The sequence below is a fragment of the Macaca nemestrina genome, chromosome 12 (genome assembly GCF_043159975.1).
Source record: "Macaca nemestrina isolate mMacNem1 chromosome 12, mMacNem.hap1, whole genome shotgun sequence".
Lineage (NCBI taxonomy): Eukaryota > Metazoa > Chordata > Mammalia > Primates > Cercopithecidae > Macaca > Macaca nemestrina.
Window position 1 is genome coordinate 18,409,905 of NC_092136.1, and position 27,100 is coordinate 18,437,004.

A 27,100-nucleotide genomic window follows, 5' to 3' on the forward strand; every position below is an offset into this window, starting at 1 on the left:
GGAAGATCCACGCAAAAGCTCAGTCGGGTATGGTTTTATTGGCCATATCAAAAGTGAGCAGAAATCAAATAACTGCTTGATCCCTCCGCTACCACCCACTGAGAGGAGGAGAAAAGTCATTCAGTTCCAAGATAACCTTGGTTCCAGGCTAGATACAGAGGGGCCCTTGGGGCAGCTGCGTCACCAACTCTGGAGCAGTCTCTGGAGGTAGGTCCAGAGCATTAACACAAAAGTGTCCCAGTCCCACAGCGCCCCAGCTCCCAGCACCCCTGCTCCAACCCTAGCCGTGGATACTTTTGGCCCTTTAACAAATCGCCACCTCTGCTCGCAGGACTTGATCCCATGTGTGGGCTCCAAGGCCTTGTCTGGCCCACACCTTCTTTAGTGTCTCTCATTTCCGGGTCCTGGCTTCCTCCTGGCTCCAGATGAGAATGTGGTAACCTAGGAGGAATGAGACCAGTCTGACTTACACCTTCCATTACCAGTCTCTCAGAGCCTGGGGCTGGCCTGCAAACCTAGGATTTGGTAAAGAAATACTAGGAAGGCCAGGCACAGTGGCTCACGCCTGTAATCCCAGCACTTTGGGAGGCCAAGGCGGGCGGATCGTGAGGTCAGGAGATCGAGATCATCCTGGCTAACACGGTGAAACCCCATCTCTACTAAAAATACAAAAAATTAGCTGGGCGTGATAGTGGGCACCTGTAGTCCCAGCTACTCAGGAGGTTGAGGCAGGAGAATGGCGTGAACCCAGGAGGCGGAGTTTGCACTGAGCCAAGATCGTGCCACTGCACTCCAGCCTGGGGGGACACAGCGAGACTCCATCTCAAAAAAAAAAAAAGGAATACTAGGAAACTGGCCGGCATGATGGCTCATGCGTGTAATCCCAACACTTTGGGAGGCCAAGCTGGACGGATCACCTGAGGTCAGGAGTTTGAGACCAGCCTGGCCAACATGGTAAAAGCCTGTCTCTACTAAAAATATGAAAAAAATTAGCTGGACGTGGTAGCAGGCACCTGTAGTCCCAGCTACTCGGGAGGCTGAGGCAGGAGAATCTCTTGAACCTGAGAGGCGGAGGTTGCAGTGAGTCAAGACCTTGCCATTACACTCCGGTCTGGGCCACAAGAGTGAAACCCCGTCTCAAAAAAAAAAAAAAAGAAAGAAAAAAAGAAAGAAAGAAACATTAGGGCCGGGCGCGGTGGCTCAAGCCTGTAATCCCAGCACTTTGGGAGGCCGAGACGGGCGGATCACGAGGTCAGGAGATCGAGACCATCCTGGCTAACACGGTGAAACCCCGTCTCTACTAAAAAAATACAAAAAAAACTAGCCGGGCGCGGTGGCGGGCGCCTGTAGTCCCAGCTACTCGGGAGGCTGAGGCAGGAGAATGGCGTGAACCCGGGAGGCGGAGCTTGCAGTGAGCTGAGATCCGGCCACTGCACTCCAGCCTGGGTGGCAGAGCGAGACTCCGTCTCAAAAAAAAAAAAAAAAAAAAAGAAAGAAACATTAGGAAACTGGACAGTAGCCAGGCATTGCATGACCAAGACAAAGCCAGAGGCATGGAGGGCCTCGGCTAAAGAGACCACTGTCTTCCAGCCATCTTCCGCGGGCCACTGCCCTGGGGTGAATGTGGCAGGGCAGGGCTGAGGCTGGCCCGCACTGAACCTTGGGAAGTAGGATTGGGCTCGGCAAGTCAGATACATCCTCTTCCTACTCACCCATTGCAGAGGCCAGCGTGTCCCCCATGGGATTGAACTCATTGAGCTGCAGAGACAAGAGTGTCAACACAAGGAAAGGGTGAAGGTATTAGCAGAGACATAGAAGGGCACACAAAACCTAATTTCTGGTCATTTTTGGTCAATAAGGTAGGTTGAATCCCTGCTTCCTCCCATCATTATTTGAGGGCCCAAGCCTCACCGAACTGATGCCAGAAGATTCTGGGTCATAGAGCTGACACATCATCTTCCCTGAGTTTCCATCAAACACATCGATCGTCCTCATTTCATAGGGGGTACAACTTTTGAAATTAGGATCTGGGTATCGGCCTACAACAATGAGGTTGTAGCGAGGATGCCAGGCTGCCTAGGAGGTGGAGAGGCCGGTCATGAGAGTAAACGCAGAACATGACCAAGAGGGACATCAAACATCAACAAAGAGGGACATCAAAAGTATTCTTTGGGCCGAGCGCGGTGGCTCACGCCTGTAATCTCAACACTTTGGGAGGCCGAGGTGGGCGGATCACGAGGTCAGGTGATCGAGACCATCCTGGCTAACATGGTGAAACCCTGTCTCTACTAAAAATACCAAAAAAAAAATTAGCTGGGCGTGGTGGCACATGCCTGTAGTTCCAGCTACTCGGGAGGCTGAGGCAGGGGAATCACTTGAATCTGGGAGGCGGAGGTTGCAGTGAGCCAAGATGATGCCACTGCACTCCAGCCTAGGGGACAGAGCAAGACTCTGTCTCAAAGGGGAAAAAAAAAAAAAGGTATTATTTGCCAGTAACAAGCCAACCTAATAATGGAGGTAAGTCTTACAGAAAACGACAAGAATGGTTTTTGGTTGTGTTTGCCTCTGCCATTGCACATTTTTAATCCCTAGCTGGCCTCCCTGGCCCTTAGGGCAGCTTCAGGCCTTCTCCCTCACTTGCATTTCCTAAGATCATGCTAACTGATAAACGTTTTCACCTCAGCCTGACCCAGATATTAGCCTAAGAGGTCAGCCTACAACAAAGCAAAAGAAGCCTCTGATGACCAAAACGTAACAGGACTTCAGTTCTGGAGGAACCCCACTATCATCCCGCCTCCGTCAGCATGAATTACTAAGAGTTGAGTATAGAATTGCTACTGGCTAAAAAAGAGAAGGAAACCCACGTTCCCCAGATCACCCCACTGAAAACAAATCTGGCAGTTATTAAAATGACAAAATTGGATGGGATTTTCCTAATTAAACTTCTCAAGGAAGTTTTGAAGGAGGAAAGACATGGTTAGCAGGAAGGAAGAAATAGTACATGCAAAGGCTTAGAAGTAAGTCACAAATCACAGGAAGCTGTAATGACTTATGACACCTGGCTAGATACAAACTGGGACATGGAGACAGATGGATTATTAGGAACACCAATGGATTAACAGGAACACCAATTGGGGAAGGATTCTTGACATTACTTATTAAGAGCTTGGATGTGATTGAGGTACATGGGGGCCACTCAATATTCAATCATCATTTATTGAGTACTTACCAATACTTACCAGGTGCTGGGCATGGGGCCAAGTGCTTTAAGTATACTGACTCATCGTCACAACAACCCTATCAGTTAGAGACTAGTATTCCCTTTTTGCAGATGAGGAAACAGATCCAAAATATAAATAATTTGCCCAAGGATTCTAACCCGGGGGGTCTGGCTGCTGGAAACTGGTGCTCTCCACCACTAGGCTGAACTGACCAGAGAAGTACAGGCATAAAACCTGAAGATCTGAAGAGGATCTGTAGTTTTGGAAAAGGACACAGAACTAGCAGAGCTCAGGCTGCATGGGGGCTCAGGCAAGAAGGCATCAAAGGACTTGAAAGCCGTTAGTCTTGGGGACTAAGGATAGAGAAGCTATTAACAAGACCCTGCGAAAAGGTGGGAAAATAAAAGACTTATTTTTATTATTAGAAGCACAGAAACCTGCAAGACAAACAAAGAAGGCAAAGTTGCCAGGCGTGGTGGCTCATGCCTGTAATCCCAGCACTTTGGGAGGCCAAGGCGGGAGGATAGCTTCAACCTAGGAGTTCAAGACCAGCTTGGGCAACATGGCAAAACCCCATCTCTACAAAAAATAAAAAAATTAGCTGGACGTGGTGGCACACACCTGTAGTCCAATCTACTCCCGAGGCTAAGATGGAAGGATTGCTTGAACTCAGGAGGTTGAGGCTGCAGTGAGCTATGTTTGTGCCACTGCACTCCATCCAGCCTGGGTGACAGAGCAAGACCCTGTTTCAAGAAAGGAAAAAAAAAAAAAGGACCAGCCTGGGTAACAGAGGAATACCCTGTCTTTAAAAAACAAAAAGCAAAAAAGAAACACAAAAACAAAACAATGAGGCAGGAGGATCGCTTGAGCCTGGGAGATCAAGGCTGCAATGAACCATGATTGCCCCACTATACTCCCAGCTGGGTGACAGAGCGAGACCCTGCCTTAAAAAAAATAAATAAATAAAAGGTGAAGGTTTGTGGGTCAACTGTACACAGGTAACTGAAGCTGAGAAGACAGAACAGAGGGTCAGGATCTTAGAAAATGCTCACCGTGAGATCAGAGCTGGGCTGAAAAAACTCAGAAAAATACTTTATCAGAGAGACAGAAAGAAAACTCAACCATATGGAATGGCAGAAGTGGGATAAAAGGAAGAGAGAGAGCCAAAGGGTAAGAGATGCTCTGTGCTTGGGCCAGGAGCGATCTGGGGTGGCAGGCTTACCACATCAGCCCTTCCCCACCGTGGGCAGACCTGCTCCAGCCTCATGATCACAGCTTCCTTCTGGGAGCTCCTTCCCTCCGCCACTCACCTTGATGGGTGTGAGGTGCTGGAAGTGACGGTGAGGGTGTGGGATCAGGCCCAGGGGGCAGTCCCACTGGGAAGCAGAGTAAATTCGGATCTCGCTCTTCTGGTCCGTGGTCAGGAGCCGGGCTCCATCGGGACTGAAACAAGCTGGCAAAGTGAAAAGCCCCTGAGCTGAAGGAACCACGAGCCCCCTGTGGTCCTGGCCTTGCAGGCCTTCTCCTGCAGGGGTACCCTCCCTACCACTCCTCTCTAGACAGGAGCGGAAAGGAAGAGGTGAATCTGGGCTATGAACAACAACAAAATTCTGGAAACTCAGCAGTTGATGGGGACAGCCACAGCCACAAAGATTCCCAGACATCAGCTTGGCAGACGCTATCAGGGGTAAAGGTTTGTGGTAGTGGCTTCCACGCTGAGGGAACACCCCAGCAGTAGTCAGATAGGCAGGGTCTGCAGGAGAGATGAGGTCTGGGATATCACACCTGCGTTGACAGGATGCCTGTGCGGCAGCGAGTAGAGGAAGCTGGCTTTCCCTCTAACCTGGCGCAGGTCCCAGATTTTCACTGTTTGATCTACGGAGGCTGTGGCCAGGAACCAATCACAGCATGGGTTCAGGGCCACATGCGTCACTTTCTTTTTGTGCATTCTGAGATTCCAAAGCTGCAGAGAAGAGCTCGGTTCAGGTGGGGACACAGAACCGAGGCGGGGATGAGGGAGGGAAAGGCAGGACCTGGGAGAACGCACCTCTTTGCCGTCCATGTTCAGCAGGATCACGTTCCCCACGTTGTCTCCTGTGACCACCATTCGGCTACTGGCGGACACATCCAGGCTACAAAACCAGATGCTGGAGGGAAAGACTGTGTTGTAAGATTCTTGGGGACAGAGATAGGCCTGTTTACTCACTGTTGCTGCTCCAGTGACTAACCCACAGTGGGCATTCAATAAATATTTGTTGAATGAATGAATAACTGTCTTGCCGTGGATTCCTAGCGAGGAACATTCAGACTGCTCTACCGTCCAGACAGAGGGAATGGGGTAATGGGGCTCAGAAATCTGTCCGGTTACTGCTGGGCCCAGGATCCCCAGCTCCTAAGAGTCTCTGAAGCAGACAAAGCTCAAACCATAAAGCAAGCCTCAGGGCACGCCCGCCCCCACACCCCGGGTTCTAAGCAATCCTCCTTTACTGCTCTCTCCTTTCACTCTCCACCCTTTGGGCCAAAGGAGACACAAGCCAAACAGGGATTGCCTGGCTCTGTTCCTCAGAGCTGGCTGGAAAGGCACTTCTGCCCCCTTCTGAACACTGAGGGAAAAACACACAACCAGGAGCTCTTCTGGTCCCTCAAACCACTGGACTGGGAGGCTGACTAGGGGTGCTTCAGGGATCCTGCTATCCAGCCAGAGGAGCTCAGCTCAGTTTTTCTCTCAAACCCTCAAATCCATGCTACACTGACTTTTGCCATCCCTTATGAATATCTTCAAGCAAGAAGATTTCTTGCGGAAAACGAGCCTGGAGCCTCGTCTATCCAATCACCTGCTGAATTGCGCATGCACTCCTCATCCCTGCAGGACAGCCCAGGATCCCATCCAATGCTAGTTACACCCCAGCACCCTCACTTAATTCCTCAGGGAGCAGTCAGAGTCCCGGCTCTAGCTGGAAATCAAAGTGACGAGTATTTTGTAATTTTTTTTTTTTTTTTGGAGATGGAATTTCACTCTTGTTGCCCAGGCTGGAGTGCAGTGGCGCAATCTCGGCTCACTGCAACCTCTGCCTCCTGGGTTCAAGCTACTCTCTTGCTTCAGCCTCCCAAGTAGCTGGGAATTACAGGCACCTACCACCACATCCGGCTCATTTTTTGTATTGTTAGTAGAGATGGGGTTTCACCATGTTGGCCAGGCTGGTCTTGAACTCCTGACCTCAGGTGATCCACCCACCTTGGCCTCCCAAAGTGCTGGGATTACAGGCATGAGCCACCGCACCCAGCTGCATTCTGTAATTTCTCCAGCCACTTTCTCTTGGGAAGTTCAGAGCACTTTATGGACAAGATTCCATCCATGTAAGCTTGCACCCAGGAACGGCTCAGGTCATTACACCACAGCGAGTGCAGGGAATTCAGTCTCAAGTTCTTAGCTGCTGCTCCATTCTCTAGGTGGCTTTCTGGGCCTATGCCATGCTGGCTTATCTAGTGAAGGTCCAGGTCTAGTCTAATACAGGTATGACTTACAGAAGAGCTGAGGCTCCAGAACACCTTCCCAAAGCAGTAACCCACCTGGACCAAAGTGAGGGTGGCCAAGGAACAGTGTGAGAAAGAGAAAGAAGGGCGGAAGGTGGCTGACATCTTTCCTTTCTTCCCTGTGCCAGGTTGGGTTGAGGAAATGGGATCTGGATGCTCTTGCCGGAACTACACCTAAGCTTAGAAGCCCTTTCCCCGCCTAGTTAAACTACTCACTTGATGGTGTCTGAGCTGGCAAAAACTCGTAGAATGTTGCCTTTAAAGTCTTGCAGCCTAGTTGTTCCCTCCATTGAGGAGGCGTAAAACTGGTTGGTATTGAGAGGGTTAAACTTCAGCCCAGTGATGCTCCCTCCAGCTCCAATCTAACATGAGGAAGGAAAAAGCCAGTGAGTGATGATGGGCCTGGCAGTGAGGAACCAGGCCTGGGCACGCGTGCTGCGCTGTCACGGAAGCACCAACGAGCAGTGCGTGGGGCCAGGTCAGCTCGGACACCTAAACACTAGGACGCTCTCCACAGAGCCTTCACTTCTTTTTCTTTTCCCTTGAAATAGGGTCTTTCTCTGTCACTTAGGCTGAAGTGCAGTGGCACGAACACGGCTCACTGCAGCCTCAATCTCCCAGGCTCAAGCGATCCTCCTACCTCAGCCTCCCAAGTAGCTGGGACTACAGGTGCACACACCATGCCCAGTTCATTTTTGTATTTTTTTTTTTTTTTTAAAGATGGGGTTTTGTCATGTTGCCCAGGCTGGTCTTGAACTCTTGAGCTCAAGCGATCTGCCCACCTCGGCCTCCCTAAGTGCTGGCATTACAAGTGCTAATTTTTAAAAAATTGTTGGTAGAGACAGGGTCTCATTGTGGTGCCCAGGCTGGTCTCGAACTCCTGAGCTCAAGTGATCCTCCTACCGTGGCTTCCCAAAGTGCTAAGATTATAGGCATGAGCCACTTTGCCTGGCCCCTTCTTTTCTTTTTCTTCCTTTCTTTCTTTCTCTTTCTTCCTCCCTCCCTCCCTCCCTTTCCTTTTTTTTGTTTTTTTTTTTTTTTGAGATGGAGTGCCACTCTGTCACCCAGGCTGGAGTGCAATGGCGTGATCCCGGCTCATTGCAACCTCTGCCTTCCAGGTTCAAGCGATTCTCCTGCCTCAGCCTCCCAAGCAGCTGGGGTTACAGGTGCCCACCACCACGCATGGCTAAATTTTGTATTTTTAGAAGAGACAGGGTTTCACCATGTTGGCCAGGTTGGTCTTGAACTCCTGACCTCAGGTGATCCGCCAGCCTCAGCCTCCCAAAGTGCTGGGATTATAGGCGTGAGCCACTAAGTCTGGCCTCCCTTCATTTCTTAAGGCTTTATTTTTACTTTCTTTTTTTTAATTAACATATAGCAAATTTGGGGTATACAGTTCTCTGAATTTTAACATATGTATAGATTTAAATAACCACCACCCAAATCAAAATGCAGAACATTTGCAACAGCCCAAAAACTCCATTGTGCTATCCCATTGCAATCACACCCTCCCCTCGCCCCCAGCCCCTGGCTGATCTGTTCTCCATCACTATTGTTTTGCCCTCATAGAATGTCCAATAGACCAGGCACAGTAATCCCACCACCTGGGAGACTGAGGCGGTGGGGACTGCTTGAGGCCAGGAGTTCAAGACCAGCCTGAGCAATATAGGGAGAACCCCCATCTCTACAAAAAAAAAAAAAAAATATATATATATATATATATATATATATATATACACACACACACACACACACACACATATATATAGGCATGGTGGTAGGTGCCTGTGGTTCTAGCTCCTCAGAAGGCTGAGGTGGGAGGATGACGGAACCCTGGAGGTCGAGGCTGCAGTGAGTTGTGATCGCATCACTGCACTCTAGCGTGGGTGACAGAGCAAGATCCTGTCTCTAAAAATAAAATTAAATTAAAAATAGAATTAAAAATAGAATGTCATGTAAATGAATTAGGCAGTATGCAACCTTTTGAGACTGTCTTGTTTCATGTCACTCATCATGCCTCTGAGATTCATCTGAGTTTGCTTTATCAACAAGCTCATCTCATTTTATTGCTGAGGTATTATTCCATTTTATGGATGTGCCCTAATTTGCTATTCCCACAGTGCTCTCTTTAGAAGAGCTTCAGCTCAGAGCAGTGGCAGAGTTAGGAGGGCAAGAGTCAGATCTGTGCCCCTTCCTATTCTTCCAGTCATCCCAGAAAATTATGATGAAAGTAATCATGATAATATCAATGGCTTAACCTTATTAATTGCTTACTATGTATTAGGCACTGTTTTTTGGGGGGATTTTTTTTTTTTTAGATGGAGTCTTGCTCTGTCGCCCAGGCTGGAGTGCGGTGGTACAACCTCAGCTCACTGCAGCCTCCACCTCCCGGATTCAAGCAATCCTCCTGCCTCAGCCTCCTGAGTAGCTGGGATTACATGCCCGTACCATCACACCCGGCTAATTTTTGTATTTTTAGTAAAGACGAGTTTCACCATGTTGGTCAGGCTGGTCTCGAACTCCCGACCTCAGGTGATTGGCCTGCCTCAGCCTCCCAAAGTGCTGGGATTACAGGCGTGAGCCACTGTGCCCGGTCAGGCATTGTTTTAAGAACTTTACATCCCCAAGAGGGAAACTTCTCCACTTCTCTGCCTTTCTCCACCTTTTCCACTTCTTCCTTACGCTGCAGCTATCCCAGCCTCATAGAACTGTACAAGTTCCTCTATGCAACAATCACTTAGCTATCGCAACATACTAACTGGCACGTTCCCTTCCCTCTATAAAACGTTCTAACCTCACGGTCATTCTAATGCTCACGGTCTGCCAAATGCTGGCTGGTAGTATGATAATCTTCTGCTCCCTCCAGTTGAGTTCTATGCTTACCAAACCAAGGGTTGGTTGTAGTTGTTCTCAAATCTGTTTATTCCAGTTGCATCTTTTATTGTAATTAATACCAAATTTAATCAAGCATCTAAACTGATGAAATATGTGCAAAAACAAAGGACATTGTTACTTCTACAAAAGCCGTGTTGAAAGCTTTGGGAGAACTCGGTAATGAGTTGCAAAAAGAATAGCCATTGGTTGGGCACAGTAGCTCACATCTATAATCCCAGTATTTTGGGGCGCTGGGGTAGGAGAATCGCTTAAGGCCAGGAGTTCGAAACCCTGATGCAGTGGTGCAATCCTGGCTCAGTGTAGCCCCAACTTCCTGGGCTCAAGCAGTCCTCCCGCCGCCTCAGCCTCCCAAGTAGCTGGGGCTATAGGTGTGTGTCACCAATTTTTATTATTTATTTATTTTTTTTAGAGACCGGGTCTCACTATGTAACTCAGGCTGGTCTCAAATTCCTGGGCTCAAGCAATCCTTCCACCTCAGCGTCCCAAAGTCCTGTTGCAGGCATGACCCACTGGGTCCAGCCTCTATAAAAAATTATTAAAAATCAGCTGGGAGTGATGGTGCACACCTGTGCTCATAGCTATTCGAGAGGCTGAGGCGGGATGATGACTTGAGCCCAAGAGTTCAAGGCTGCAGTAAGCTATGATCCTACCACTGCATTCCAGCCTGGGCGGCAGAGCAAGACCCTATCTCTATTGGGAAAAAAAAAAAAAAGAGCCATCAAATTAAGTACGGGGTGAGACACTTATAAAAGATTAAGGTAATAAAACTGTAAAGAGAATCTGCAATCAGATTGCTTCACAACTGTCTTCACTTTGTATACTGCAAACCATAATTTCGTATCAATGTCTTTAATTCAAATTCAACACCACAGAGTTGATTCGAGTTTCTCTCTTTCCATATTTATAATTCCCTTCTTTGACAGTGAAAAATGTGGTTCCCATTATACTCAATATACTTACATATTTGATTAATCTCCTTGTATTTAACCAGTCTTCCACTATTGCTGCCACACACCCCCCAAATGCACGTCTTCCTTAGGATGCTTGGACTCTTGTACCCTCCCGAGGGCACAATCACCCTCTCCTCTCTCTCCACTCCCTCAACCACGCAGACACAACTTCCTTGCCCACATCAGGCGCCACTGCCGTCCCCTCTCCATGCAAAAGCCCTGCTCACCCCACTTGACTCCGCCACCCCACTCTAGACCTCCCTGTGGGTCAGCCTCCTTACTCCCGCTTCACACTTCACTGTTCCATGCCTGGCCTCCTCTACTCTCCACCCCTGCCTGCATGGATGCCCCTCTGATCTTGCTTGGGTCCAGTCTCTATGTACTGAGCTGCTGCCACCTGCCACCTGTACTGACACCCACCTCAGCTTCAGGGGCCCAGCATCTGGTACTTCCAGCACTGTAGCCTCCCCACTACATAAACATCTATCTTGCTTGATCCTACCTAATGACTTTTGGTTTGAACTGTTCAGGAAGGGAAAAAGATGATGATGAAAGAGGAAGATAGATAGATAGATAGAAAGAAATAATTTTTTTTTTTTTTTTTTTTGAGATGGAGTCTCACTCTAGCCCAGGCTGGAGTGCAATGGTACGATCTCAGCTCACTGCAATCTCCGCCTCCCAGGTTTAAGCAATTCTCTAGCCTCAGCCTCCCAAGTACCTGGGATTACAGGCTCACGCCACCACACTTAACTAAGTTTTGTATTTTTAGTAGAGACGGAGTTTCATCATGTTGGCCAGGCTGGTCTCGAACTCCTGACCTCATGTGATCTGCCTGCCTCGGCCTCCCAAAGTGCTGGGATTACAGTCATGAGCCACTAGACCTGGCTGAGGAAGAGATACTGATCTTTCTTTTTTTAATTTTTATTTATTTATTTTTTGAGACAGAGTCCCACACTGTTGCCCAGGCTGGAGTGCAGTGACACAATCTTGGCTCACGGCAACCTCTGCCTCCTACGTTCAAGCAATTCTCCTGCCTCAGCTTCCCGAGTAGCTGGGATTACAGGTACCTGCTACCATGCTCGGTGAATTTTTGTGTATTTTTAGTAGAGACAGGGTTTTGCCATGTTGGCCAGGCTGGCCTCAAACTCCTGACCTCAGGTGATCTGCCCACTTTGGCCACCCAAAGTGCTGAGATTACAGGAGTGAGCCACCGCACCCAGCTAGATATTGATCTTAAATCCTCCCTCTCCACAGACTAGAAAACGAGGGAATCATTCCCAAGCTAATGAGGGCAGCATAATCTTTTTTTTTGAGACAGAGTCATGCTCTGTTGCTCAGGCTGGACCACAGTGGTGCAATCTCGGCTTACTACAACCTCCACCTCCTGGGCTCAAGCAATTCTCAGAAATCAGCATAATCTTTTTTTTTTTTTCTTCTGAGACGGAGCCTCACTCTGTTGCCAGGCTAGAATGCAGTGGCGTGATCTCGGCTCACTGCAACCTCTGCTTCCCGGGTTCAAACAATTCTCCTGCCTCAGCCTCCCAGGTAGCTAGGATGACAGGAGTGCACCACCACACCCAGTTAATTTTTGCATATTTAGTACAGACTGGGTTTCACTATGTTGGCCAGGAGTCTCCATCTCCTGACCTTGTGACCCGCCCGTCTCGGCCTCCCAAAGTGCTGGAATTACTGGAGTGATCCACCGCGCCCGGCCAGAAATGAGCATAATCTTGATACACAAATGTGACAAGGATTTGGCCAATTTTACACATGAACACAGATGCAAAGATCTTAAAATATTTGCCAACTCAATCCAGTAATATTTAAAAATGATAAATACATCATGTCCAGGATGAACTTATTCCAAGAATGCAAGGTTGGTTCACTATTAAAAATCAATCAGGCTAGCTTAGCATGTTGGTAGGTGCCTGTAATTCCAGCTTCTTGGGAGGCTGAGGCAGGAGAATTGCTTGAACCCGGGAGGCGGAGGTTGCAGTGAGCCAAGATCACGCCATTGCATTCCAGCCTGGGCAACAAGAGTGAAACTCCATCTCAAAATTTAAAAAAAAAAAAAAAATCAGGCCTCAAAAGAAACAATCCACAGAGTGAAAAGGCAATCTATGAAGTGGGAGAAGATATTTTCAAATCATAGATCTGATAAGAGGTTAATATCATGGCCGGGCACAGTGTCTCACCCCTGTAATCCCAGCACTTTGGGAGGCCAAGGCGGGCGGATCACCTGAGGTCAGGAGTTTAAGACCAGCCTGGTCAACATGGTGAAACCCTGTCTCTACTAAAAATACAAAAATTAGCCGGGCATGGTGGCTCATGCCTGTAATCCCAGCTACTCAGGAGGCTGAGGCAGGAGAATTGCTTGAACCCGGGAGGTGGAGATTGCAGTGAGCGGAGATTGCGCCATTACACTCCAGCTTGCACGACAGGAGCGAAACTCCATCTCAAAAAACAAAAAAAAAACAAAAAAGAGGTTAATATCCAGAATATATAAAGACCCCCTACAAAACAACAACAAATAACCCAACTAAAAGCAGGCAAAGAGGAGTTCAAGACCAGCCTGGGAGACTAGCAAGACCCAGTCTCTATGGAAAAAAAATTTTTTTTAAGTTAGTAGGTCCTTTCTGTAAGAGATAGCGAAAAAAACAAAACAAAACAAAGTTAGCAGGGTATGGTGGTGAGCACCTGCAGTCCCAGTCTTAGCCAGAGTGGCTAAGGCAGCAGGATGACTGGAGCCCAGAAGTTCGAAGCTGCAGTGAGCTATGATCATGCCACTGCACTGCAGCCTAGGTGACCAAGTAAGACCCTGTTTCAAAAAACAAAAAAAAAGGCAAAGGACTTGAATAGACATTCCTTCAAAGAAAATATACAAATGGCCAAGAAGCACACGTAAAGATGCTCAACATCACTAATCATTTGAGAAATGCAAATGAAACTACACTGCTATCACCTCACATCGCTTAGGACAGCCACTATCAAAAAAACAGAAAAGGCTGAGCATGGTGGCTCACGCCTGTAATCCCAGCAATTTGGGAGGCCAAGGCAGGTGAATCACCTGAGGTCAGGAGTTCAAGACCAACCTGGCCAACATGGCAAAACCCATCTCTACTGAACATACAAAAATTAGCTGGGCATGGTGGTGTGTGCCTATAATCTCAGCTACTCTGGAGGCTGAGTCAGGAGAATCAGTTGAACTCGGGAGACAGAGGTTGCAGTAAGCTGATTCTACGCCACTGCATTCCAGCCTGGGTGACAGAGGGAGACTCCATCTCAAAAAAAAAAAAAGAAAAGAAAAGAAAAGAAATGTTGGTGAGGAAGTGGGGAAGTAGGAACATTTGTACACTGCTGATGGGAACATGAGATGGTATAGCCAGTATGGAAAACAGTATGGTGGTTCCTCAAAAAATGAACAACAGAATTACCATTTGATGAAGCAATCCTACTTACTGGCATTAGCCCCAAAGAACTGAAGTTGGGGTCTCAAAGGGATATTTGCACACCCATATTCACTGCAGCATTATTCACAGTAGCCAAAAGATGAAGTCAACCTAAGTGTCTGCCAGTGAATAAACAGATAAACAAAAGGTGGTACACACGAATGATGGAATATTATTCAGCATTAAAGAAGAAGGAAATTCTGCCACATGCTACAACATGGATGAATCTTAAAAAACTGTATTAAGGGAAATAAGCCTGTCACAAAAAGATAAATACTGTATGATTCCACTTAGATGAGATATCTAAAGTAGTCAAACTCACAGAAACAGAAAGTAGTACTGTGGTTGCCAGGAGATAAGGGGAGGAAGAAGTGGAGACTTGTTGTTCAGTGGGTGTAGAGTTTCAATTTTATAAGAAAAAAGTTCTAGTGATCTGTTGTACAACGTGAATACAGTTAACATTACTAAACTGTATACTTAAAAATGGTTAAGATTGTAAATTTTGTTACGTGTTTTCTACCAGTTTTTTTGTTTGTTTGTTTGTTTGTTTTTTTTTTTTTTTTTTTTTTTTTTTTTTGAGACGGAGTCTCACTCTGCCGCCCAGGCTGGAGTGCAGTGGCCAGATCTCAGCTCACTGCAAGCTCCGACTCCCGGGTTCATGCCATTCTCCTGCCTCAGCCTCCCGAGTAGTTGGGACTACAGGCACCCACCACTGCGTCCGGCTAGTTTTTTGTATTTTTTTAGTAGAGACGGGGTTTCACCGTGTTAGCCAGGATGGTCTGGATCTCCTGACCTCGTGATCCGCCCGTCTCGGCCTCCCAAAGTGCTGGGATTACAGGCTTGAGCCACCGCGCCCGGCCAGTTTTTTTTTTTTTAATAGAGATGGAGTCTCGCTCTGTTGTCCAGGCTGGAGTGCAGTGGCATAATCTCGGGCCACTGCAACCTCTGACTCCCGGGTTCAAGTGATTATCCTGCCTCAGCCTCCCAAGTAGCTGGGATTACAGGCACCCACCACCATGCCCAGCTAATTTTTTTGTATTTTTAGTAGAGATGGGGTTTCACCATGTTGGATGGAGATCTGTCCATCTCAGCCTCCCAAAGTGCTGGGATTACAGGTGTGAGACACTGAGCCCGGCCCACAATTTTTTTTAAAAAAGCAGTATTACATGTTAGAGTTTTTTGTTTTGTTTTGTTTTTTTAAGACACAGGATCAGGCCAGGCACAGTGTCTCACGCCTGTAATCACAGCACTTTGGGAGGCCAAGGCAGGCAGATCACTTGACGTTAGGAGTCCGAGACCAGCCTGGCCAATATGGCGAAACTTGGTCTCTACTAAAAATACAAAAATTAGCTAGGCGTGATGGTGCACACCGGTAATCCCAGCTACTCGGTAGGCTGAGGCAGGAGGATGGCTTGAACCTGGGAGGTGGAGGTTGCAGTGAGCTGAGATCGTGCCAGTGCATTCCAGCCTGGAGGACAGAGTGAGACCCTGCCTCACAAAAGAAAGAAGAGGAAATAATAAATATGAGGAGAGAAATGGAAGACATGAAAAAAAAAAGACCCAACTTCTAGAGGGGATATGCAGTATCTGAAATGAAAAATACACTGGGCTACTTTGCCTATGGAATAGCCCTGCTCTGCACAAGCAGGAAAGAGAGGAGAAAAGAGAAGAGAGAAGAGAGAGGGGAGGGGAGGGGAGGGGAGGGGAGGGGAGGGGAGGGGAAGGAGGAAGGAAGGAAAGAAAGAAAAGAAAAGGAAGGGGAAGGGAAAGGGAAAGGGAAGGAAGGGAAGAAGGAAGGGATTGACAGCAGGTCAGATATTACAGAAGTGAAGATCAGTGAACAACTGCACAAAATGAAACAGGGAAAAAGACAAAAATTAACAGTACAACAATGACCTGCTGGACAATATGTAATTGGAGACCCAAGAGAAAAAGAACTATTTGTAAGAAATAATGGGTTGGGTAAGGTGGCTCATGCCTGTAATCCCAGCATTTTGGGAGACCAAGGTGGGCGGATCACCGGAGGTCAGGAGTTCCAGACCAGCCTGGCCAACATGGTGAAACCCCGTCTCTACTTAAAAAAAAAAAAAAAAAATTAGCCAGGCGAGGTGGTGGGTGCCTGTAATCCCAGCTACTCCAGAGGCTGAGGGAGGGAGAATCGCTTGAACCCTGGAGGTGGAGGTTGCAGTGAGCCGAGATCATGGCACTGCATTCTAGCCTGGCCAACACAGCAAGACTTTGTCTCAAAAAAAAAAAAAAAAAAAATTCACAAATCAAATCAAAGAAGCTTAGTGATCTCCACAAGCACATCATCATAATTTTTTTTTTTTTTTTTTTTTTTTTTTTTTTTTTTTTGAGATGGAGTCTTTCTCTGTTGCCCAGGCTGGAGTGCAGTGGTGTGATCTTGGCTCCCTGCAAGCTCCGCCTCCCGGGTTCACGCCATTCTCCTGCCTCAGCCTCCCAAGTAGCTGGGACTACAGGCGCCTGCTACCACGCCTGGCTAATTTTTTTGTATTTTTAGTAGAGACGGGGTTTCACCGTGTAGCCAGGATGGTCTCTATCTCCTGACCTCGTGATCCGCCCACCTCGGCCTCCCAAAGTGCTGGGATTACAGGCATGAGTTACCGTGCCCCCCGGTCTCATAATCATTTTTAAAGCCACCAGAAGAAAAATTACATAGGGAAGAACATAAGGATAGCAGCAAACTTCTCATCAGGATGTTTTGTTTTGTTTTTTTAATTGAGACAGGATCATGATCTGTCACCCAGACTTGCCGAGCTCACTGAAGCCTTGAACTCCTGGGCTTAAGCAATTCTCCCACCTCAGCCTCCAGAGTAGCTGGAACTGCAAGTTCAAGCTACTGCTAATTTTTAAGATTTTTTTGTAGAGATGAGATCTTGCTGTGTTTCCTAGGCTGGTCTTAAAGTCCTGGCCTCAAGAGGACCCCCAGCCTCAGCCTCTCAAAGTGCTGAGATTACAGGCATGAACCATTGTGCCCAGCTAGAAATCATCTTTATTTTTATTTATTTATTTTTGAGACACAGTCTCACTCTGTCACCCAGACTGGAGTGCAGTGATGCCATCTTGGCTCACTGCAACCTCTGCCTCCCAGGTGCAAGCACGATTCTCATGCCTCAGCCTCCCAAGTAGCTGGGATTACTGGTGAGCACCACCAAACCCAGCTAATTGTTGTATTTTTAGTAGAGGCGGTGTTTCATCATGTTGGCCAGGCTGGTCTGGAACTCATGACCACAAATGATCCACTTGCCTTGGCCTCCCAAAGTGCTAGGATTACAGGCGTAAGCCACCATGCCCGGCCTAGAAATCATCTTTAAAGTACTGAAGAAAGAAAACTGCGAACCAATATATGGTACGTGATAAATAAATACAATTTTAATTCATCAATTAAAAAATAAAAGTTAAATAATTTTAAAAACTGTGAACCTAGAATTCTATACTTAGCAAAAACATCCTCCCCCAAAATAAAGGCAAAATACTTTTTGAGACAAACAACAGTGGAAAGTATTCATCAACAATCTGCATTATAAGAAATATGAAAGGAATTTCTTCAGGCAGAAGGAAAATATTACCAAAAGGAAATCTGGATCACATGAAAGAATGAAAGCACTGGAAATGACAATATGTGGGTAAATAGAAAAGCCTTTTCTCATTTAAGAAGTATCTTTAAAACATTCCTACTTAATAATCCAGCCATTCCACTGCTAAGTATTTACCCAAGAAAAATGAAAACATATATCCACACAAATACTTGTATGTGAATGTTCACAGCCACTTTATATGTTGCATTCAAAAACTAGAGAACATTCCAAATATCCTTCAATAGGTAAATGAATAAACTGTAGCATATCAATACAATGCGACTGGGTGCAGTGGCTCACGCCTATAATCCCAGCACTTTGGGAGGCCGAGACAGGAGGATTGCTTGAGGCCAGGAGTTTGAAAGTAGCCTGTGCAACACAGTGAGACCCCTGTCTCTATAACAAAATTTAAAAATTAGCCAAGTATGGTGGCCTGTGTGTGTAGCGCCAGCTACTCAGGAGGCTGAGGTGGGAGAATTGCTTGAGCCGAGGTTGAGGCTATGCTGAGCCATGATCATGCCTGCGTGACACAGCAAGACCCTGTCTTTAAAGAAAAAAAACCAGCCGGGTGCGGTGGCTCACGCCTGTAATCCCAGCATTTTGGGAGGCCGAGGCGGGTGGATCATGAGGTCAGGAGTTCCAGACCATCCTGACTAACACGGTGAAACTCCATCTCTACTAAAAATACAAAAAAATTAGCCGGGTGTGGCGGTGTATGCCTGTAGTCCCAGCTACTTGGGAGGCCGAGGCAGGAGAATGGTGTGAACCTGGGAGGCGGAGCTTGCAGTGAGCCGAGATCGTGCCACTGCACTGCCCCTTTTTTGAGACAGCAAGACTCTGTCTCAAAAAAAAAAACCCAAAAAACTCAAAAAACAATGAACCATTATTCAGAAAGATAAAAAACAACAACAAAAAAACTACACATAAAAATGTAGATAAATTTTAAATAATTATACTGAAAGAAGTTAGAACAAAAATAAAAGAGCATATGTTCTATGATTCTATTTATATATAATTCTAGAAAATGTAAATTAATCTCTAAAAATAAAAAGTAGATCAGCAGTTTACAGTGAGTAAGATATTGGGTGGAGAGGAGTGGATTACAAAGGGTCATAGATAACTCATCTATCTCTCACGCCCCAAATATACTACAAAGGGGGGGAAATGTGAGTTATTTTAATTGTGATAATGGCTTCACAGTTGTACACATACGTCAAAACTCATCAAATTTTACAATTTTTTATTTTTATTTTTATTTTTTACTGCTCCTATGGAGTAGGACTACCCCATAGGCTGAGAATAGCCAAATTGTACACTTAAAATAGGTGCAGTTTATGTCCACTATACCTCAATAAAGATATAATTTTAAAAACCCAGGCCAGGTGCAGTGGCTCACGCCTGTAATCCCAGCACTTTGGGAGGCCAAGGTGGGTGGATCACTTGAGGTCAGGAGTTCGAGACCAGCCTGGCCAATATGGTGAAACCCCGTTTCTACTAAAAATATAAAAATTTAGGCCGGGCTCGGTGGCTCAAACCTGTAATGCCAACACTTTGGGAGGCCAAGGCAGGTGGATCACCTTAGGCTAGGAGTTCAAGACCAGCCTGGCCAACATGGTGAAACCCCGTCTCTACTAAAAATATAAAAATTAGCTGGGCGTGGTGGTAGGTGCCTGTAATCCCAGCTACTCAGGAGGCTGAGGCAGGAGAATCACTTGAACTCGGGAGGCAGAGGTTGCAGTGGGCCGAGATCACACTACTACACTCCAGCCTGGGCAACAGAGTGAGACTCTGTCTCAAAAAAACAAAACAAAACAAAAATTAGCTGGGTGTGGTGGTGCATGCCTATAATCCCAGCTACTTGGGAGGCTGAGGAAGAAGAATTGCTTGAACCAGGAGGCAGAGGTTGCAGTGAGGCGAGATCGCACCACTGCACTCCAGCCTACAAGACAGAATAAGACTCAGACTCGGAAAAAAAAAAAAATAGTGTACACATGCACAGAGGGATGCTGAAAATGGGGGTTTTGGATCATATTTAATTTATTTTCTATACTTTTCTCTGTATTTTTTTATGGTAAGAATACATTGTTTTGTTTTTTTGAGAGATGGAGTCTCTCTGTGTCGCCTAGGCTGGAGTGCAGTGGCACCATCTTGGCTCACTGCAACCTCTACCTCCCAGGTTCAAGCGATTCTCCTGCCTCAGATTCCCGAGTAGCTGGGACTACAGGCGTGTGCCACTACTCCCGGCTAATTTTTTATTTTTAGTAGAGACAGGGTTTCACTATGTGTTGGTCAGGCTGGTCTTGAACTCCTGACCTCAGGTGATCCACCCGCCTCGGCCTTCCAAAGTGTTGGGATTACAGGCGTGAGCCACTGCACCTGGCCCCATACATTGTTTTTATAATAGTAATAAAATTAAGCTATCTTCATTGTGAAACTGTAATACATGTTCCCTTGACAAGGGCCTGAAGAATGTAGAGGTCACAGCCAAAGTCAGATGACTAAAGAAGTGACAAAATGAGGCACTGTTACTCCTCCAGTAACTGGTCTCAAATCAGCATTCTGCTGTCAGCATCTGGGAGCAAAACCAGACAGTTCTCCAGACTGCCATACCCTTCCTTTGCTCCAACCTAGCTCCCTGCAACTGCAAGTCACGAAATTCAATGCCTAGATCAATCTTCATTACAGTGTAAAGAAAGCTTACACTGTAAAGAAAGTTACATGCATGTCATAAGGTGATGCAAAAAAAAAAAAAATCTCAGTCTGGCACAAGTTCAAAGCACTTGTCATTACCCTGTTAGTCAGGAAGATCTTCCCCTAGAATACCCTACACTGCTTCTTCCCATCTCCAGGCATAAGCCAAATTCCTCTATTCCCATGTCCTAGACTCCTGGAGAAAACAAGAAAACAAATTTCTTCCTGTCTGAGCTCTGGATTCTGACTTCAACTTCATGCTGCCTTATTGGCGGTCACCTGCCTCTTTAGCTAGGCAGGAAGCCTACCCTTCTCTGTCCACGGCACTCCTCTGACTGCCTTTCTGGGGGCTGCTGGCACTTGTTCCTTGAACACCCATCTCACACCTTGAATTCCAGTCTCCCACACCTGTCTAACCTGGCCGTTTCTGGTGGGCTGGTCTCCAAATCCCTCCACTTAAGAGACCTCCTCCTGGGTTCCCCCCATCTCTACCTTTAAACCAGAGTTAGAAAAATAGTGGGCTGAAGCAGAATTCAGCTGAGATGTGTGTTTAATTTTATTCAGTGCCAATATTAAGAAGTTCTAGAGGCCCAGCACAGTGGCTTAGCCCTGTAATCCCAAGCAGTTTGGGAAGACAAGACAGAAGGATTGCTTGAGGCCAGGAGTTTGAGACCAGCCTGGGCAAAGCAGAGAGACCACATCTCTAAAAATTAGCCAGGCATGGTGGTGCGCACCTGTAGTCCCAGCTACATGGGAGGCTGAAGCTGGAGGACTCCTTGAGTCAGGGAGGTGGAGGCTGCAGTGAGCTATGGTTGTGCCACTGCACTCCAGCCTGGGTGACAGAATGAGACTCAAAAAATAAAAAAAATAATAAAATAATGAAGTTCCGGAGACTGGTTACACAATTTACCTAATGCCATTGAACTGTGCACTTAAAAATGGTTATGAAAGTAAATTTCATGTTATATGTATTTTATCATTTTTTTAAAAAAGTTTTAAATGGCTAAGGTGATAAATTTTATGTTACATGTATGTTACAATTTTTTTTTTTTTTTTTTTTGAGACGGAGTCTCGCTCTGTCGCCCAGGCTGGAGTGCAGTGGCCGGATCTCAGCTCACTGCAAGCTCCACCTCCCGGGTTCACGCCATTCTCCTGCCTCAGCCTCTGGAGTAGCTGGGACTACAGGCACCCGCCACCTCACCCGGCTAGTTTTTTGTATTTTTTTAGTAGAGACGGGGTTTCACCGTGTTAGCCAGGATGGTCTCGATCTCCTGACCTCGTGATCCACCCGTCTGGGCCTCCCAAAGTGCCGGGATTACAGGCTTGAGCCACCGCACCCGGCCTTATTTTACAATTTTTTTAAAACTCAAGATATTTGAAATTTAAAAAATGAGGATTTGTGGCTTTGTTTGAAAAAATCACATCTGATAGCACAAGACCTACATTTTTGCACAACGGTCATCTCTAGTTTACCCCTGACGCTACCACCATACATTCTTTTTTTTTTCCCACTCTGTTTGGCTTCTGGAGCCATATAAGTTTGTGACTCCTGCTCTAAACCCAGTGTCACTTTTCACAGCACAGCCGTCCAACGTTAGCCACCAGCTGGGCTGGCTAAAGGTCTTAGAGGGGATGACACACTCACCTCTCAGCAACGGATGATAAACTCTGACACAACAAAGACTATCCCCAAGAACTCTATGCCAAACCTCACCCAATCACACTACGTCTTTCCCTCTTTTCTCTCCATTTCCCTAATATTGCTCCTCCTTGCTCATCCATGGAGTCTTCTCTATTGATTCCAATTCACAAGGGGTTCTTCCTTCTTTCACATTCTGTAGCACTTGGCATCTGTATTGTTAATTACCTCGTATGTATACATCCTATCTGCTCAATTACACTTCAAGTCCCTCATTCATTCAACAAATATAAAGCAGCTACTCTAGGCCAGACTGTTCCGGGCACCGGGAATAGAGTGGTGAACCAGACAGGCAAGGTCCCTGCCATCAGTGGGCAAACACATACAAATAAGCATCAGATCTCAGACACTGGCCAACGCTTGGGGGAAACGTGAAGCAGGGTAATGATACCGGGAATGACGGTGGAGGAGTGGGATCTATGTTATGAGTAACGACCACCAGTGAAAGCCTCTTTGCAGAGGTAGAATCAGCAAAGACCTGCATGAGAAGACGCCAGCCATGAGAAGACCATGGGGAAAAGCACTCCAGTCAATGGGAACAGCAATTACAGAGACTGGGTTTCAGGAATAGAAACAATTGGTGTGGCTACAGCATAGGAAGTGAGAAAAGACAGTGGTGTAAGATGAGGTCAATGTGGTAAGAAGGAGCTTCAATTCTTTTTTTTTTTCTGAGATGGAGTCTCACTCTGTTGCCCAGGCTGGAGTGCAGTGGTGCGATCTCGGCTCACTGCAACCTTCGCCTCCCGGGTTCAAGCGATTCTCCTGCCTCAGCCTGCTGAGTAGGTGGGACTACAGGCGCGCGCCACCACATCCAGCAAATTTTTTGTATTTTTAGTAGAGACGGGGTTTCACCGTGTTGGCCAGGATGGTCTAGATCTCTTGACCTCGTGGTCAGCCCACCTTGGCCTCCCAAAGTGCTGGGATTACAGGAGTGAGCCACCGCGCCCAGCCCAGAAGGGGCTTCAATTCTATGGATGATCAATAGTCTATATCTTCTAGTATTTTAAGGGCAGGCATTAGAAAAATATATACCATCACCATTTACGTATTTGAAAATGCCCACAGTTACTTTTGATCCCAGTCCTCTTCCTGACAATTACTGGGTGACATCAATATCCCTTTCATTCCTTCAATAAACACTCCTTATTTTTATTTTATTTTACTATTTTTTTTTTGAGATGGAGTTTCACTCTTGTTGCCCAGGCTGGAGCGTAATGGCGCAATCTTGGCTTACTGCAACCTCACCTCCCAGGTTCAAACGATTCTCCTGCCTCAGCCTCCTGAGTAGCTGGGATTACAGGCACCTGCTACGACGCCCAGCTAATTTTTGTATTTTTAGTAGAGACAGGGTTTCAGCATGTTGCCCAGACTGGTCTCAAACTCCAGACCTCAGGTGATCCGCCCGCCTCGGCCTCCCAAAGTGCTGGGATTACAGGCGTGAACCACCGTGCCCAGCCAGCAAACACTTCTTTAGCACGACCTGGCATGGGGAACTGCTCACCCCTTTGATGAAGGTGGGTTTGTCCTTGATGCCAAAATTCCAGAGCATGATATCTCCCCCTTTGGAACCCACAGCCACAGTGCTGGGGTGAGTCGGGTGCCACGCCAAGGATGTAGCCCTCCTGTCAAAGGGGGCAGCCTTTTGTAATATCCGGTAAGAATCCAGAGTGTGCAAAAAGGACTGCTGGAGCCCCTGCCACAGAGAGAAATGAATTAGGTTGAATTAAAACCCAAGTTCTGGGTAAACTGCCAATCTCTGCCTCCTTCATAGATGAGCCCTAGAGCCAAGTCCTCCCACCAAAGGAGAGCTAACCGCCTGCCCTGTGCATGAAAATATTTGCAATGTACATGAACTAATAATCTGGGAAAGCAAAAGGGGCAGAGTGCATTCCAGCTAGGACCTTTACAACATAAGACTTTTTTTAGATGGCTGAGTGCCCAGTAGGCCAGTCACCACAGTCTGGGTGATCGGACCACTCTGACAAGCTGGTGAACCAAGCCATCATCTAATTTGGGAGCATGCAATAGTAAAAATGCACGTGCAAACCCTTGAGGACTTGAGGCAAAAAATGCCTTACCTGCTGGACAGATGGCCAGGAAGCTCTGCCCAGCTTATGCTGGTGGAGGGTCCTGACAATGCTGTGGCATGGCGGCAGGATCTGTGGGCCAGCCAGCCCCGCCCAGAGGCAGTCTGAGTCACCTCTTCTGCTAGGACCTGCCAAGCAGAACAGACATATTTTCCTCTCCAATCTCACGAAAGGTTTTTCTGCTGAATTCCCTGAAAGGAAGCCTTGTTTCATTCGGCATGGCTAATCTCTGTCTCATCATCTCCTGAGGCCTTTCCGTGTCTGTGCGGTCTCACCCAGCACCAGAAATAAAAAAAAAAAATGAGTAGGGATTTGGCCCCTTCCCCAAAACACTCCCCCAAACAGTAAGACTGAAATGAAAGTAAATAATCGTGCAGGGTTCCTGAGACCCCAGCCAAAGAAACACACAAGAATAAAGTACACTGCAGAACTCTTCCCAGTTTGGGCTGCAAAACGAGATGGGACAGGGTCACAATTTTATAAATCACATATAATGCACAATAAAAATATTTTAGGGGAGCATGGCAGAAGTCACCGTTTAGGAAAAGAAGGAATAGGAAGGCCTGGAAATGCTCTTAACTAGGTTACTTCTGGGGAGGTGAGTGAAATTAGAATAGCAATAAAGCAACAACTCCGGATCACCAAACTTGCATTTGAGGACCCAATCACTATAGGTCCGACGTCCTGACAACCAATTCTTTCTTCACATGGACAAAACCCACTTGATTAACAAGCCCCAGCTCCAGTTTTTGAGTGTCTCGAAACTCCTTATAGCCCCAGGTTCAAGCCCCAGTAAACCTCAGAGAATGAGCTTTCTAAGGAGGGAAGGAATTGGGGGCTCTCACAACTGACCACCTAGCACGTGCAGCTAACAAGCGTGACTATGAAATCCAGCACACACAGTGCCAGGAAAGGTAGGATTCTCTGAAGCCGTCCAAACTGTGCAAGAACCCTGCTACAAACAAGGAATCTGACAAGTCCGTGTGTCTGTTGTTACGGAGCTTGTCTGCTTCCTGTCACCTGGCGGGAGAGGTGTTGAAGCCTAAACGCTCTGGTGTCAAAGAACCTGCAGGTAGAATGCACAGCCGGAGGCATCCGTGACCTGCGCCGGCCTCGGGAGCCTCGGAGCACCCATCCCCCGCTGCAGCCTCCTGCGCGAGCACCCCTAAAGGCGGAAATATTCAAGCAGCAGGCACAGGCAGTACCGGAGCCCTTCGCACAGAGCTTCTTGGCCTCGGGCTCCAGCTCCCGGGGACTCCTGCTCCTCTTGTTCCTGGGGCGTAATACAATCTCGGAGGTCTTCTGGGTTTCTGGGCGTTTCTTGGGAGCCATCGCGTCCTCCATGCGAAGGGGTACTGTGCTCTATGCGAAGATCATGGAGGGAGGATTGAGAGACCTCTGGGGAGAAACAAGGCGGGGACTACAAAACTGCGGGGCCACAGGTAGCCGACTAAGCCAACTTCCCGCCAAACATGCCCAGGGCTTGTTCAAACCAGCTCCGAGCTCCGGCCCCACCCGTCTAGGAGACCCCGCCCCTTCCTGGAAGGAGGGGGCGCGGGGAGGGGGCGGTGCCAGCGCTCTCGGGAGGGGCGGGAACTGCGCCAGGGCCTGTGCCAGCCCGGGTCAGCTGACCTGCCCGGAGCAAAGATGGCCCCCGGCTTTATGTTTTATTTTTTCAGCCACAGGGTCTGGCTCTGTCGCCCACGCTGGAGAGCAGTGGCGCGATGATAGGTCAGTGCAGCCTCCACCTCCTGGGCTCAAGCGATCCTCCCACCTCAGCCTCCTAAGTAGATGGGACTACAAGCGTGCGCCACCCCGCCCGGCTAATTTATCTCTCTCTCTCTTTTTCTTTTTTTTTTCTTTTTCTGGAGAGACGGGGTCTCGCTATGTTGTCCAGGCCGGTCTTGAACTCATGGGCTTAAGTGATCATCCAGCCTTGGCCTCCCGACACGAACCCTCCTCAGACGAGGCGCTGCCAGGCCTCTGCGGGTCCGGGGAGGAGGCCTGGTACCAGCCAAGGCCCTGGCTCCCGCCTTGCAACTGGTGATGACTCCCGCTCGGGCTTTGGGATTGGCTGGTAGCTACAGGGTGTAGTTGGGGCGTGGCGGCTTTGTAGAGAGCTAGTGCCTTTCCTAAGTTAGAAGCTGCGCTGTACCAGCGGTCAGCTTTGCAGTCGGAATCCAGAAACTACAGCCCCATCGAATCCAAGCTGCTTCTCTGTGAAGGGAGAATGATTGGAACGCCTTGCCCTTTTTTTTTTCTAGAGACGTCGTCTGTCTTCTGTTACCCAGGCTGGAGTGCAGTGATGTAGTCACTCAAGCTTCACTGATCCTCCCACCTCAGCCTCCCACGTAGGCTTGCAGACCTGCGTCCTCAAGCTTGACTAATTTTTGTATTTTTGTAGAGACAAGGTCTTGCTATGTTTCCCATGTTGGTCTGGACCTCCTGGGCTCAAGTGATCCTCCCACCTCGGCCTCCCAAAGTGCTGGGATTCCAGGCATGAACCACTATGTCTGACCCTCACTGCTTTTTTGTTTGTTTGGTGGTTGGCCGGTTTTTTTTTTTTTTTTTTTAAGACAGGACCTCTCTGTCACCCAGGCTGGAGTGCAGTGGCAGGACGTGGGCTCACTGCAGCCTCGACTTCCTGGGCATCGATCCTCCCACTTCAGCCTCCCGAGTAGCTGGGACTATAGGTGCGTGCCACAACACCCAGCTAGTTTTTGCATTTTTTGTAGATACAGGGTCTTCCTATGTTGCCTAGGCTGGTCTAGAACTCCTGGCATCCATCCATCTCGGTCTGTCAAACTGCTGAGATTACAGGTGTGAGCCACCGTGCCCAGCCTCCTCACTGATTCTTTTTTTTTTTTTTTTTTTGAGACAGAGTCTTGCTCTGTCACCCAAGCTGGAGTGCAGTGGCACAATCTCGGCTCACTGCAGTCTCTGCCTCCCGGATTCAAGCGATTCCCCTGCCTCAA

General features: G+C 47.6%; 1 protein-coding gene across 2 annotated transcripts; it reads right to left on the reverse strand.

The window, feature by feature from the left end:
- Positions 1–19: 19 nt before the first annotated feature.
- Positions 20–25,652, reverse strand: LOC105471678 (damage specific DNA binding protein 2). 2 transcript variants are annotated; one of them, XM_011724341.3, is made up of 10 exons: positions 25,331–25,652; positions 24,117–24,253; positions 23,540–23,731; positions 6,972–7,117; positions 5,269–5,368; positions 5,007–5,184; positions 4,532–4,674; positions 1,912–2,076; positions 1,713–1,758; positions 20–441 (listed from the first exon to the last, which is right to left on the reverse strand). In XM_011724341.3, exons 1-10 carry the CDS (start codon positions 25,467–25,469, stop codon positions 392–394), a joined length of 1,296 nt encoding a protein of 431 aa, XP_011722643.1. In that variant the 5' UTR covers positions 25,470–25,652; the 3' UTR covers positions 20–391. The 2 variants fall into 2 exon arrangements, with proteins under 2 accessions (XP_011722643.1, XP_011722644.1); XM_011724342.3 differs by lacking the exon at positions 1,912–2,076.
- Between the last annotated feature and the right edge of the window lie 1,448 nt (positions 25,653–27,100).